Below are 14,566 nucleotides of genomic sequence, written 5' to 3' on the forward strand. Positions count from 1 at the left end.
AGTTTTTAAAAAATAACTGGGGCCATTTGCAGCAGAAATTTCACTGAATATGAAGTGTGGCAGGTATAGAGATGAAAGATTATGTACCTTTCTGAAATAGCAACTTTAATTCCAGCCCTATGAGAAGTCAAGAAGCATAGCAAGAAATATGAAGAAAAAGGGCCAACATAAATTTCCAAAACTATTTTAAGGTCAGTCTTAATTTGCTGTCACAATTAAAATCTATTCATGCTATGATCAGATTTTTAAAAAACAAATAATTATATCAAATCCAGGTAACTGACTGATTATAGATTTGGCAAATATGGGGACAGCTTTGCCTTGCCCTGTTCGTATTCCCTTCTTTGTTTTCTTTGTGAAATGCCAGTTCTTGGAAAGCAATGCAGACACATTTAAGATTAAAACACACTGACCCTTGAGGAAACTACTCATCAGTGAAAAGCTGTTTTATTCGGTGTGTGTTTAATAGGTGAATTGTAAATGGCAAATGGAGTATAATGTGGGAAAATGTGAAGTTGTTCATTTTGGAAAGGAGAACAAAGGAACAGAGTATTATTTAAATAGAGAAAAATTTGCAGAAAGCCTCAACACAAAGGGAGTAGGGGCACTTGTGCATGAAACATAAAGCTAGCATACAGATGCAGCAGCTAATCAGGAACGCTAATGGTATGTTGGCCCTTATTTAAAGCAGTTGGAGTGTAAGAATAGGGAAGTCTTATTGCAACTGTAAACAGTTTTGATTCTGTTATGCAAGAAAATATATTATTTCATTGGAGGCAGTTCAGAGAAGGTTCACTAGGATACATTGTGTTAGGGAGGAATTGTCTTGTGAACAAAGGTTAAACAGGTTGGGATTTATTGGAGTTTAGAGGAATGAGAAGTAATCTCTTTGAAATGTACAGGATTCTCAAGGGCTTTGACAGAGTAAATGCTGAGAGGATGTTTCTCCATATGGGAGAGTCTAGGAGCAGAGGTAATAGTCTCAGAATTAATGGTGCCAATTTAAGATTAAGATGATGAGGGTCTCAGAGGGTCAGGTGTATTTGGAAATCCTTGCCACAAACAGCTAGCTGTGGGGGCACAGGCCTTAAGACTAAGATACACAGGTTCTTGATCAGTAGGAGAAATGGAGGGTTATAGGGAGTGGACAAGAAAATAGACAGGAGCAATGTCAGATCAGCATGATCCTGTTGAATAGCAGAACAGGCTCGAGGGACTGAATGGCTTAATCCTGTTCCTAATCACATAATCCCTACAGTGCAGAAGAGGCCATTCAACCCATGGAGTCTGCACTGACCTTCCAATGAGCATCCTACCCAGATGATCTCCCCACCCTATCCCTTGAACCCCATGTTGAACATGGTCAATCCACCTAACCTGCACATCTTTAGACTGGGAGGAAACCACAGCACCTGGAGGAAATACATGCAGACATAGAGAGAATGTGCGAACTCCATACGGATGTCACCAGAGGTTGGAATCGAACCCAAGTTCCTGGTGCCGTGAGGCAGCAGTGCTACCTACCGAGCCACCATGCCACACTTCTTATAGTCTTATGATCTTAAATTGTACAACCAAAACTCAAACTCTTATGGTGCAGCAATAGTTTACCTCACCTAATCCACTGCTGACAATAATATCGAGCATCATGCAAAGATGTGTTAAAGGTATACTGACAGGGATTATTGTCAGTGTTTTATGACAACCTTGTGCTTGAAGATTAAAAATGGATCAGAACAAAACTACCAGAAGTGGAGTGGTATTTTATGGATGTGATGTGGGTCTTGCCTTTTGAATAGGGAGCAATCAAGAGTCCTTTATTGTTTCTTTGTGGGAAGTCTGTAGTATTGTATGTCAGGCACTTAACTGGAGAGTGGTGGATCAAGGAGGCAGAAAGGCCACCCAGCAAAAGCTGCTGGTAGGGAGTTACTTTGCACCAGGGATGCAGAGTCTGCTGACGTTACTACACCTAATCTAAGGTTTAGGATCACCATGGACCCAGTCACAGGTGGGTGATGGCAGTAGGGGAGACTGGATGATGGGATCACAGCCCCTACTTCCAGATACTGGATCTCTTATCCAGACACTGAGAATGACAGACCCTCCTTACATGCTTTCAATCTTTCTGCATGGCAAGTCCCCTTACCGCTCAGGGTGAATGTTAGCAATGGTGGGTTGCGGCCCTTACATTAACCACCCATGTAAGGTGCTCTCTTGATGGCAGGATGGAAAGGCTTGCCCACAGGTCTTATTGACATGGACTTAAAACATGGCAGTGACAGGGAGGTGGTGGAATCCCGACCTGTCATTCTACTGCCTGATTAGAAGTCCTCCCTGCTAGCTATCTCCTTCAGGAGGAAGGAATCACATTATACCCCAAGACTCTGCTAAATATTGTTCTAAATCACACTGAATATAAATGAAAAATATCAACTGTTGGCCCCCTTCATTGTGTTGCAACAATGGCTACCAAGCAAATAAGTTATTTTAGAAACAAATTCTTCATATTTTGTAAAATACTGTAATAGATATCTTGCATTAGCACCACTCAGCACTCTGTGGCCTGCCCAACAAATTTATATCAACTAACAACATTCAAACTAATAATATTCAGTTTCCTGGTTAGTGGGGTAAAGCAGCTTTTTGAAAGAATGCCCAAATTTACTGATATGATTTTTAAATGATAGAATAACTGCAGAATCATGACTCAAAATAAATCTAGGCCATGTAAGACAAAATAAAAGTAAATAAAAAAAGAGAAATAAAGCAGAATAGCTTAAGACTTTTAAAGGTTTTCTTTCCAATTATTAAAATAATAGTTTGAAACAGTAAATCATAGAAATGACACTACACCAGTTACCTCTCAGACCTGATTACCACATTAGATAAAACTCAGAATAAAATGGACTGGTCAAGAATACCAAATTCTAAGTTGCTAAGAATTCCCTGGATCTATTGGACCTCTTTAAAAAAAGTGCTCAGATTGAGGACCAAGAATGGCATGAGGGCTGTGGTTTCTATCCTGCCCCAGGACTGTAGAAAAAATTTACAAGGATAGTTCCAGCAATGAGGGACTTCAATTACATGGATACATTAGCGAGGCAGTGTAGTTTTTATTAGAAAAGGTTCAGATGAAATTTGGTGCTCCATCAAATCGAAGGTTTTGATTGAGTAGGTAGAGAAACCATTTCCTTTGATGGAGGGGCTGACAACCAGGAGGCACAGATCTCAAGTGACTGGTAAAAGAACAAAACGTGACATGAAAAAAGTCCTCTTTTTAACATAGCAAATGGTTAGGATCTGCAATAAATTCCTGAACATGCATCACAAAAAGCTCTCAAGATGGCTTCAAAAAATAAATTGGTTAAATACGGAAGCTAAAAAAGGCACAGTTACAGGGATTCGCAACTAGCTGAATTACTCTTGTTGTGAATTCGATGGGTTAAATGTTCTCCTTTGCTGAAATTATTCTATGAATTCTATGAAAAATATGAAGGAATGTAATGCAAAGGGCAGAAACTATGACAGGTTCAAAACACAAAAAAAAGCAAGAAAATCGTGCATGTTGTGAAAAATTGTATGATCGGAAGGGAGGCAGCATTTTCCTGGTGCTCCAAAGTTAAAGCGATGTGAAGCTGCCTACTTGGATCTACACACATTAAAAACTACTTTAAGTCAATATTGCCCTGTTGTTGACATGTGCCAGTATGATACAGAAAAAGCAACGAAAAGTAAGCAGTTTCCTGCTCAGGTACAATAGCAGTAATCATGAAAGACCTGTGTAATGAAAGAATAACATTTTTAAAAAAGGGAGTGAACAGAAGATAATTTATTCAAGTAGCACAGTAAGACTTAGAATACCAAGAAAGTAATGTGTAATGTTAAAAATCAGACAACACCAGGTTATAGTCCAATAGGTTTATTTGGAAGCACTAGCTTTTGGAGTGCTGCCCCTTCATCAGGTGGTTGTGGAGTATAAGATTGTTAGACACAATTTATAGTAAAGGTTTACAGTGTTGTAACTGAAATTATATATTGAAAGATCTGGATTGTCTGTGAAGTCTCATCTTTTAGAATGACCATATTGGTTTCAGTTCTTTCATATGTAAATCGCAGAACTTTTTTAAAGTTACATTCTCAAGTGAACTTTAACAATTGGTGTCAGGTCGGCTCAGACAATGCATTTAAGGTGTGAGGTGCCTTGCGAGACTGTCTGTGCCACAATGTTCAGACTGATTCTAATCTAAAAATCGGATTCACAGAATCTTACATGGATTCATGCAGTTTTTGAGCAAAATAAAATGTAATTCCGCAAGTACAAATTCACCCCATAAAGTGTGTGTGTGTGTGTGTGTGTGTGTGTGTGTGTGTGTGTGTGTGTGTGTGTGTGAGAGAGAGAGAGAGAGAGTGAGAGTGTGAGAGAGTGTGAGAGAGAGTGAGAGAGAGTGAGAGAGAGTGAGAGAGAGTGAGAGAGAGTGAGAGAGAGTGAGAGAGAGTGAGAGAGAGTGAGAGAGAGTGAGAGAGAGTGAGAGAGAGTGAGAGAGAGTGAGAGAGAGTGAGAGAGAGTGAGAGAGAGTGAGAGAGAGTGAGAGAGAGTGAGAGAGAGAGAGTGAGAGTATAAAGGGGTATAAGTTTGTGAGAGGGTGCATGAGTGTGTGGGAGTGTATGTGTGAGCATATGAGAGAGAGTCTGCGTCTGTAGAGTGTGTCGCTCTCTCTCTCTGTAGGAGTGTGTGTATGTGTGTGTGTGTGTGTGTGTATGTATAGGAGTGTCTGTGCGTAGTGCAATGGGATCACCTGTAGTGTGACATGAACCCAAGGTCCTGGTGGAGACCATCCCCATGGGTACAGACCCTCTCTAATACACAAGCTCTCTCTCATACGCTCACACATATACTCCCACACACACACAATCTCTCAGATTTATATTCCTTTACACTCACAGTTATAAACCATTCCCCCCTCCCCCACTTGCATTTGTGAATTTGTACTTGCAGAATTACATTTTACTTTGCTTAAAACTGAATGAATCCCTGTAAGATTCTGTGAATCCACTTTTTAAAGATTAGAATCAGTCTAAACATTGTGGCTATTGCTATAAATGTTTGCTATAAATTCTGTATCTTACGGTCATGTACTCTACAACCACCTGATAAAGGAGCAGTGCTCCGAAAGCTAATGCTTCCAAAAAACCTGTTGGACTATAAGCTGGTGTTGTGAGATTTTTATCTTTGTACACCCCAGTCCAACACTGGCATCTCCAAGTAATGTACCATGTAAGATAAAGTGATGACATGACACAAAGAATGATAGCAAGCTACACAAGACAAGCTTGCCAAAGGTAACTTATGCACAGGACCATCATTTGTAATTCTGAGTCAGGCTAAAGAAGAAAACACTGGGAGCAGAGCATTTGACGGGAAAGAACTGAAGTATATGGGGAAGTGGAAAATGAGTGACATGGGAAAGACAAACACACAGCTGGTGTCATGAATATGCAAGGTACAGAAAAGGTGCTGGGTGGTGAGGGTAACATGATGCATCATGGGAGAGGTAGCTTGTATCAGGAAACGGGAAGACAGTAAGTGTCATGTTAAAGAAAGGGACTCCATGCATTGAGAGAGACCAAAACAAGATCTCACCAGTGATCTATGTAAAGGAACAACATGAGGATTTAAAAAGAACAAGAGCAAGCAGGAAAGAGAAGGGGGAGATATAGAAAGAAGAGATGAGGAGGATATGCAAGTGGTTAGAGTTAAGTCAGTTCAAGAATGCATAGATATTTTGAATTCTGAAGATGAATCTATTGATAAAGACAAAAAAAATCTCCAAAGTCTTCATAACAAGTTACTCCATATTCTGAAATATAAAAGCATATGAAAATGTTCTTCAAACCAGAATTTATAACCTATCAAATCTTAGAAATTTCTAGATAGTAGGTCTAAAAAACAACTTGATAACGAGATCAATGATCTCATTAACTAAAGGGAAATTCTAAGGTTCAATAAGGATATTCCAGTGATAATAGGTAATGAATTAAAATTCATTTGACAAAGCTTTTGTGATACAATGCAATGTGTGAATTTTCTTTTGGGGTGGATGGGTAAAAATAAGAGGGACGATAGTTGGTGCACTATCTGGTCAACAAATGAAAGTAATTGGATTTTCAATATTCAGGAAGGATAGACAAACACACTGTGCAGCAAAAACACAAAGAAAAAGCATCCTAATGCTGATTATCCAAATTCACATTCTAGGATACCCTTGAGGCGCTTTTAGAAGTAAAACTTATTTTAGACAGCACTGAGACAGCAATTCAGAATGCAGTGCACCCAGTCACCTCAATTTGTCGCCTCTAATTCAATTGGAACACCAAATGTAGTAAAATTGTCTGAATACGGCTTTATTTTTCCAACATGTTAAAAGCAGGAGCACTGCATCTTGACAAAGATAAACTTGCACTTTATTCACAATTGGAATGACTCCTCAAAAGAAAGGAATGTCAATTATGCTTTTCTAGTTACTTAAATTTCATGCTGCTCAAAACAGACACATATGGATCACTAATCTAACCATAGAATTAAAATGATTTTAAAAATCTTGTTCCTTTCCAATTTCATAACTGTTTTCAATTAACATCCTTGTTTCATTGTCTAGTTTTGCTACGACTGACATGGTGTCAGAATTTGGTCTCTATATCCACTCATCAAACACAACACTATTGCTATCACTATTCTTTCTTGATGTGAAGGCACACTGTACCTATTAAGACAACATCAAATTAAACAGCAGAAATTACAGGCAAGATAATTTACTAGTGAGGTTTATGTTGCACACATCAGTAGTGTACACAGCTGTAACACTAGGATTACCAGCATAGATTAAATTTTCTTACCAATAGGTTTAAAAACATCTCAACCGTGCCAATTATGCTGTACTTAGAACACTGAATTAAACGTTTCTTTTGAGTTAATTGACAGTACTAGTACAAAACCTGCTTCCAGTAGATAGTCTGGAAAATAATGGTACCAGGACTGTAGCTTTAGTTAAAGTAAATCACTTTACCATAGCACCCTTTTTGACTAGTCAGCCATCATCAGCCCCTTTATGCAGATATGGCTAATACTGTGGAACATTGAATGTATATAAAACACCTACCCTTTAAAATATAGCATAAACAGAATCTTATGACAGTTGTAAAAACATGAAAAATGTGACTAAGGCAAAAATATTACTTGCTAGTTTAAGTATGTAACATTCAGATGCTCCAGTGTACCAAACAATGAGTTATGGTATTGATGTCACATTAATTAGCAAATAGAAAACTACAAGCATGAGCAAGGTAAAATCACTTCACAATTAATTGTTTTACCTCTAATTGCAATAGTGATGTCCTTCAATGCCTCTTAACACATACATTCCAGTTGTGCATAATGAAAGCAGAGTTTGGTGTCCAGTTTTCACTTGTTGTACATACTAGGTACATTATCGAATCTACAAACATAAGAATTGCTCTTAGCAACTAGAAAACCCCTTCTCCTTAGGCAGTTACGATGAAGTGCAATTGTTTAATGACCACTAAATTTTTTCATTAGGCTCTCCTTACTACGACCGTGTTGGAGTGAGTTTTTTGGGTGTGTTGGGTCTTTTATACTGCCACAGGTAGCCATGGATGATAATTGCGTCCACGCAAGCAGATAAAGATTTGGCAGGAATGCGACTAAACTGCTTGCGGTCAGAGTTGTACTTGTAGAGTCCCTCAATCATTTTCTTTCCAATGTTTTTAGGCCCTATTCCTGCTAATTTAGTAATTTCTTCGGTTTCTGGACTGTAGGTGTAGAGTGAACGGAATTGGCAACCAGCATCCCGGAAAAGGATCAGAAAGTTATTGGCTTCAGAATTCTCCATTTCCTAAAAATATACAAAACATAACTGTGATCATCTTGTCATGTTTAACCAAATGACAAGACTATTTTAAGATATAGTAAAAACATTTGTCTGAACAGTCACAGAACTTCCAACAATCCACACAAGAAGGATATAGTCCATGTTCTATGTTGATCACCACCAGCAGAGTAGGTATTTGCCAATTAATTTGATCAGAGATGTTATTACACATCTTTGGAGCAGATGAGGCTTGAGCCTGGTGTCCTGTTTCAGAGGTAGGCACTACCACTGCACCACAACAGCCCTTCAGTCAGCACTGACAACAGTGCTACAATGCAACACAGCTGCAGTATCTCATGTCGGTATAACTGTGAAAACCAATTGGCGCAATGATGAAGCATATGGCATCAGACCAGTGGCACTTGCCGGGGGGTGTTTGGTGGGGGGGTGGGGGTGGGGTGTTGTGCTTTTTTATATTTTTAAAAATAAAGTGAACAAATTATTACAATGCGAGGGCATTGTACATAAAAAGATCTGATTTACTATAAAGTGTGCCATTTTAAAAAAATAGTATACACAATGTTTCCTCTTAGCTGCAAAACTGTGCAGTCCACTCATAAGCTCTTTTAAGTTACTGTGTGTGGAACAATTTGAAAAGCACTGTGGACTTCAAGAAGTCACTTGTGCATTCTAAAAAAAAATTATGAAGAGGGAACAATGAGCATATACTTCCCACTCGTCATACACTTAATCCTACAGCAAACCATTTATGACTGAAGACTTTAAATTTATGACTTGGCGAGGGTACATAACTCAGTTTTGAAGACTGTTGCATTCAATTGTATTGTTTTAATAGCTACAGACATTGGTTTCTAACACACGCATTCGTTTTCCAACATAACAGATGACACCAGGAATCAATATCTTACCGCGAGTATTTTATTCTTCTGATTCTCATTGACTTTTCCAGCTAAACAGCAATGAGAGATTGCATTCTGAATTATATGCTTGTTAGATTTTGCACTGGGTTCCTTGTATAACTTTGGTCCTGCAAGTATATAAATTATTGATAATTATATACATGCAAAAGAACCACAAACACCATGTCTATTCTAATCTACTTGCATCAGTTAATGAATGTTTTACTGCATGAGGTTATAAAGAAGCATTACATCTGCCCAATGTTTAAATATCCAATGACTCCATATGATTCATATATACAAAATTATAACTGACAAAAGAGATAGAAGAGATACAAGATGTTAATATATGAGGTTAAAATGGTCCATTTCAAGGACAAGGACCAGGTTAAGTACAGCAAAGCAAAATCCTTTCCCAATCAGCAGGCAGAGAACCTTTCCCAAATTCTGGGGACAAATTAGTTGCATAGCTAAGGTGGGCCACTGGTGAGTGCAAAGTTCATCTGTCAGCACTTCTCACCAGTTCTGATTTAATTCACCATTGACGTAGAGCAGTGTTTTAATACTACACCAGAGAAAAGGTTTCTCCCTCATCCCATTTTTCAGCTGTCACTGGATTACTTCCATGAAAGAAGCTTAATGCACCCCCTTTAGGAAACCTTATCTCAAGGAATGTTTGGGCCCCAAAGGTTTTAGACACTCACCAGAAGGCTGTCAGCTCCAAACATACAGCAATTGGATTTTGGTGCAACTGGGGAAAAAAAGGTGAACTGACTTCTTTCCAAACAGCAAAAGACAAATATTTTCTCGGGCCTCACAACAAGTTAAAATTTCATTTTGCAACTTGTTACAAAAGTTGAGCTGGTCAAGTGCAATGGCTAGCTTAATGAAAATCGCATCACAGTATGATGCAAACTGACTAATCTATGGAGGTAGCTAAGCAATAAATTCTCAGGCTTGTCCTTGCACATTGACGGAAAGAGGGCCATTAATTCTAACAGCTTACATGCAGACTAGAAAATCTGGTGAAGAAATTGCAGAACATCTTTGTTTGGCATTGCATTCCAAAACCTGGTAGAAAGCCTGGTTCAAGGGTGCCTGCTCTGCAATTCCAACAGAACATAAAAGCTCTTCAAATAAAAAAGGGCTCGAGTACATTTTGATCAGGCATCACACATAGTAGCCCAAAGTAAGCATGAGGAGTAATGGATAAAGAAACCGAAATAAGTTGTCTAAAATAAAGTAGAATGAAGGATGTAGGAATAGATGATAGATATTCTGATTTGATTTTGTTTATTGACAGGATATTGGTACCACAGGTTCAGCCAGCATTTTGGCTAATTACCTGAGGTGGTAATGAATTGCCTTCTTGAACCACAGCAACTACGTGTAAGTATATACAGAATGCTGTTGGCAAGGGAGCCATTGGAAAAGAGAACACAAGTCGGGACTTCTTTAGAAAAGATTAAGTGGAGATTTGATGGAGGCCTTCACATCAATGAATGGGTTCCATATGATGATATTGAGAGACTGTTTCTATTTGTAGGAAGATCTAAAAATAGGCATTACAAATACAAGATAATTCTTAATAAATCCAATACCGGAGTAAGGAGATACATATTTGCCTACAGAATAGTTCAATTGTGGTACATGCTAAAACATGAAGTGATTGAGGTAAATAGATTAGAAGTTTGCAAGAGAAAACTGGATAAGATGATGAGAGAAAAGGGAATAAAAGTATACGCTGCAAGGCTAAGAAAAAGGTAGAATGAGAGCAGACATATGTAGAATATAAACAGCAACATAATCACAGAATGTGGTGCTGGAAAAGCACAGGAATTCTTCCTGAAGAGCTTATGCTCGAAATGTCAACACTCCTGCTCCTGTACTTTTCCAGCACCACACTCTTCGATTCTAAACTCTAGCATCTCCAGTCCTCACCTTTATCCTAATAAACAGCAGCATAAGCAAGTTGAGCTGAAAGGCATGTTTCTGTGGTGCATATTCTATGTAATCTTATGAAAAATTCACCCTGGCTACCTGTAAATGTGGTCTCTGAGGGGGGAATAAAAAGAGGGAACAACAGACATGATTCATAACGTATTACTTCAGAATATTAGAAAACATCACCTGTGTACTCTGTTGCAGAAGCCACTGAGGAAGTTGTTGATTCATTCTCCCAGTCTTTCTCACCATTGCGATTGACAGAACAACTTGGTGACATAAATCCATCAACTGATTCTGTCCTGTGCATTAAAAAAAATTGCAAAATGAAAGATCCTTAATTAGTTCAGAATATTTTCATATAATGATTAAATATACCACGTAATAATTTGTATTTGGCAAACTAAAATTCTTTTGTTTTGGACACTTTATTCCTTGTTTCATTGTACTGTAAAAATGTGCATTTAATCAGCACCTTTCACAATGTCAGAATGTCTATAAGTGCTTCATTGCTAATGGTGCATTTTTGAAGGAGTCCCTGTTTAAACACAGGAAAATAATGGGCTATAACACACAGAAAACACTTACAAACCTTACGTGATAATGAGCAGATAATGGATTTTACCAATGTGAATTAAGGGATAAGTATTGGTTCAGACATCTGGGATAGCTACCTTTCAAAATACGATCATAGAATTATTTATGTCCACATGGAAATATAGACAGGAATTCAGTTTAATGTTCCATCTGAAGGATAGGATCTCTGACAGTGCAGCTCCTCCCCACACACTGCACTGAAGTGTCAGCCTGGACTTTTGTGCTCAAGTCTCTGGAGTCAAAGTTAAAAGTTAAATCCACAATCATTTGACCCAGGGACAAATATGCTACCGAGGGACAGTTAACACTATGTTATTTTGAATCGTATGTAACAAGGGGCTGGATTTCGCATCCAACAAGCAGTAGCTTGGCCAGATGCATTCTGTTGCTCCATTTCAATCCCATGGATCTGCAGTAAATTAAAGTGAGCTGGAATGTTAATTACCTAAGAACCCCTCCCTGCACTCCTTTCATCCTCAAACTGAAGGAGGAAATTCACCCCTGGTGTTGTTGGTCAATTAAATGGACAGGAGTTCTCTGATCCCAGCAGTGCTACTGATAGTGGTGATAATTGCAGGCAATGCAACCAGTCCCTGACAATGTCCACTGACAGGGCTGGGTGCAGAGTAACTGTGGGGGTGGTGGGGGGAGTTGGAGAGTGGAGATTGCTCAGGTATTGCTATGGCCAGGTGCCAGCTACTGGGCCTTGGGGAAGGGGAATGAGGAAGGATTGGGGAGCCATGGGAAGGTCACCTCCATTTGAAACTGGGAGCCCAAAATGGAGTCACCCTCTTTGCCTTTCCTATTTGTAGGCCATACAATGTTACCTGTCTGGTTTCAAACCCATCAAGGATCTTGGGCTGTCCACTGTGAAATAGTGCTGGAGACAGGAAGTGACCTCTTAAGTGCCCACTGTTCATTTAAGGGTTTCTATTGGCACAAGGGTAAGTGGGATACTGCCCCCACCATTCAGAAAATCACAGCAGGGATTAAATGGGAGGGTAGTCACTGGAAAAGATGCCAATATCAATTAACAGACTTTCCCCAAAATATATTCAACACTCCATATTTTTCCTCTTTTGCGACAGTAACATAATAATGTCACCAATATCTGCTACCATTAGGTTGCATTAAAGGAATGTTTAAATCAAACCACTGGCTAGTTTTCTATATGGAACTCATGGGTGAAGCGGCATATTAATACAATAAAACATGATGAGAAAGATGGTATTTAGGTCTATGCAATTTACATACCCCATTCCATCATCAGTTCATATAGCTGATAATGATCCACTACATTACAAGACTATTTATCGGGACCTTATTTCAAGACCATCTTTCAAACTCTGAATATGACTAAATTGTAAAGGTAGATTTAATATTTGGAAGTGAGAGATCATATTTATCGTTTGTTCAACCTAAATGTATGAAAGTATGTCTTCTTCTCAGGGACTGTGTTAAGATTTCAATTCAATGCTGTAACTCAAGGCTCTAGATTTGTTTGGGTGTAACTTCCCCTTTGCTGAAGAGGACTTTGCATTTCTATAGCACCTTGAACATGGTAAAACATCTCAAGGTGCATTACAGAAGTGTTATTAATAAATGTTGATGCAAAGACACATAAGGACATGGTCATAGATAGCAAATCTAAATTCAACAAAATAATTAAAAATTTTTCCATGTGATTTACAGGGAACAGCAGTGAACAACAATAAAGAATTTAGTTGTCAGGTGTGATTGTTATTACCTGGGAGTTTTTCTTCCTGAATGTACACTGTCAGCATCTGTCGTGTTCAATGATGCCAAAGATAGACAGGACACTGAAAAACAGCAAAAGTAAAACCGTTAAGTCAAAGGGTTTACTTCTTCAAACCCATATTTGTTGGTTTCTGTAATGAACTTAGTCCGGGAACCCCGCACTGCCCGGTTCTACATCCTTCCCAAGATCCACAAGCCTGATCACCCTGGCCGACCCATTGTCTCAGCATGCTCCTGCCCCACTGAACTCATCTCTACCTACCTCGACACTGTCCTGTCCCCCCTAGTCCAGGAACTCCCCACATACGTTCCAGACACCACCCACGCCCTCCACCTCCTCCAAGACTTCCGTTTCCCTGGCCCCCAACGCCTCATCTTCACCATGGATATCCAATCCCTCTACACCACCATCCACCATGACCAGGGCCTCCAAGCCCTCAGTTTTTTCCTCTCCAGACGTCCCCAACAGTACCCTTCCACCGACACTCTCATTCGTTTAACCGAACTGGTCCTCACCCTTAACAATTTCTCCTTTGAATCCTCCCACTTCTTCCAGACCAAAGGGGTAGCCATGGGCACACGTATGGGCCCCAGCAATGTCTGTCTCTTTGCTAGCAACGTGGAGCAGTTGATCTTCCGTAATTACACCGGCACCACTCCCCACCTCTTCCTCCGCTACATTGATGACTGCATTGACGCCACCTCGTGCTCCCGCGAGGAGGTCGAGCAATTCATCAACTTCACCAACACATTCCACCTCGACCTTAAATTTACCTGGACCATCTCTGACACCTCCCTCCCCTTCCTGGACCTCTCCATCTCCATTAATGACGATTGATTTGACACTGACATTTTTTTTACAAACCCACAGACTTCCACAGCTACCTGGATTACACCTCTTCCCACCCTACCTCTTGCAAAAATGCCATCCCGTATGCCCAATTCCTCTGCCTCTGCCGGATCTGCTCCCAGGAGGACCAGTTCCAACCACAGAACACACCAGATGGCCTCCTTCTTTAGAGACCACAATTTCCCTTCCCACGTGGTTAAAGATGCCCTCCAATGCATCTTGTCCACATCCCGCAGCTCCGCCCTCAGACCCCACCCCTCCAACCGTAACAAGGACAGAACGCCCCTGGTGCTCACCTTCCACCCTACCAACCTTCGCATAAACCAAATCATCCGCCGACATTTCCACCACTTCCAAACAGACCCCACCACCAGGAATATATTTCCCTCCCTACTCATTTCCGCCTTCCGCAAAGACCATTCCCTCCGTGACTACCTGGTCAGGTCCATGCCCCCCTACAACCCACCCTCCCATCTTGGCACCGCAGGAACTGTAAAACCTGCACCCACCCCTCCTCCCTCACCTCTATCCAAGGCCCTAAAAGGAGCCTTCCACATCCATCAAAGTTTTACTTGCACATCCACTAATATCATTTATTGCATCCGTTGCTC

At 40.0% G+C, this 14,566-nt stretch overlaps 1 protein-coding gene across 2 annotated transcripts in view; it reads right to left on the reverse strand.

Moving 5' to 3' along the window:
• Nucleotides 1–3,973: 3,973 nt before the first annotated feature.
• camsap2a (calmodulin regulated spectrin-associated protein family, member 2a) overlaps nt 3,974–14,566 on the reverse strand; it is a 183,932-nt gene continuing 173,339 nt past the window's right edge. For both annotated transcript variants that reach the window (XM_072573836.1, XM_072573835.1), the window contains 4 exons: nt 13,095–13,167; nt 10,937–11,052; nt 8,816–8,934; nt 3,974–7,910 (listed from right to left, as the gene is read on the reverse strand). In XM_072573836.1, coding sequence (XP_072429937.1) covers nt 7,605–7,910; nt 8,816–8,934; nt 10,937–11,052; nt 13,095–13,167 — 614 coding nt within the window. In that variant the 3' untranslated portion in view covers nt 3,974–7,604. The remainder of the gene's footprint in view (nt 7,911–8,815; nt 8,935–10,936; nt 11,053–13,094; nt 13,168–14,566) is intronic.

This window comes from Chiloscyllium punctatum, chromosome 7 (genome assembly GCF_047496795.1).
Source record: "Chiloscyllium punctatum isolate Juve2018m chromosome 7, sChiPun1.3, whole genome shotgun sequence".
NCBI classification, from domain to species: Eukaryota; Metazoa; Chordata; class Chondrichthyes; order Orectolobiformes; family Hemiscylliidae; genus Chiloscyllium; species Chiloscyllium punctatum.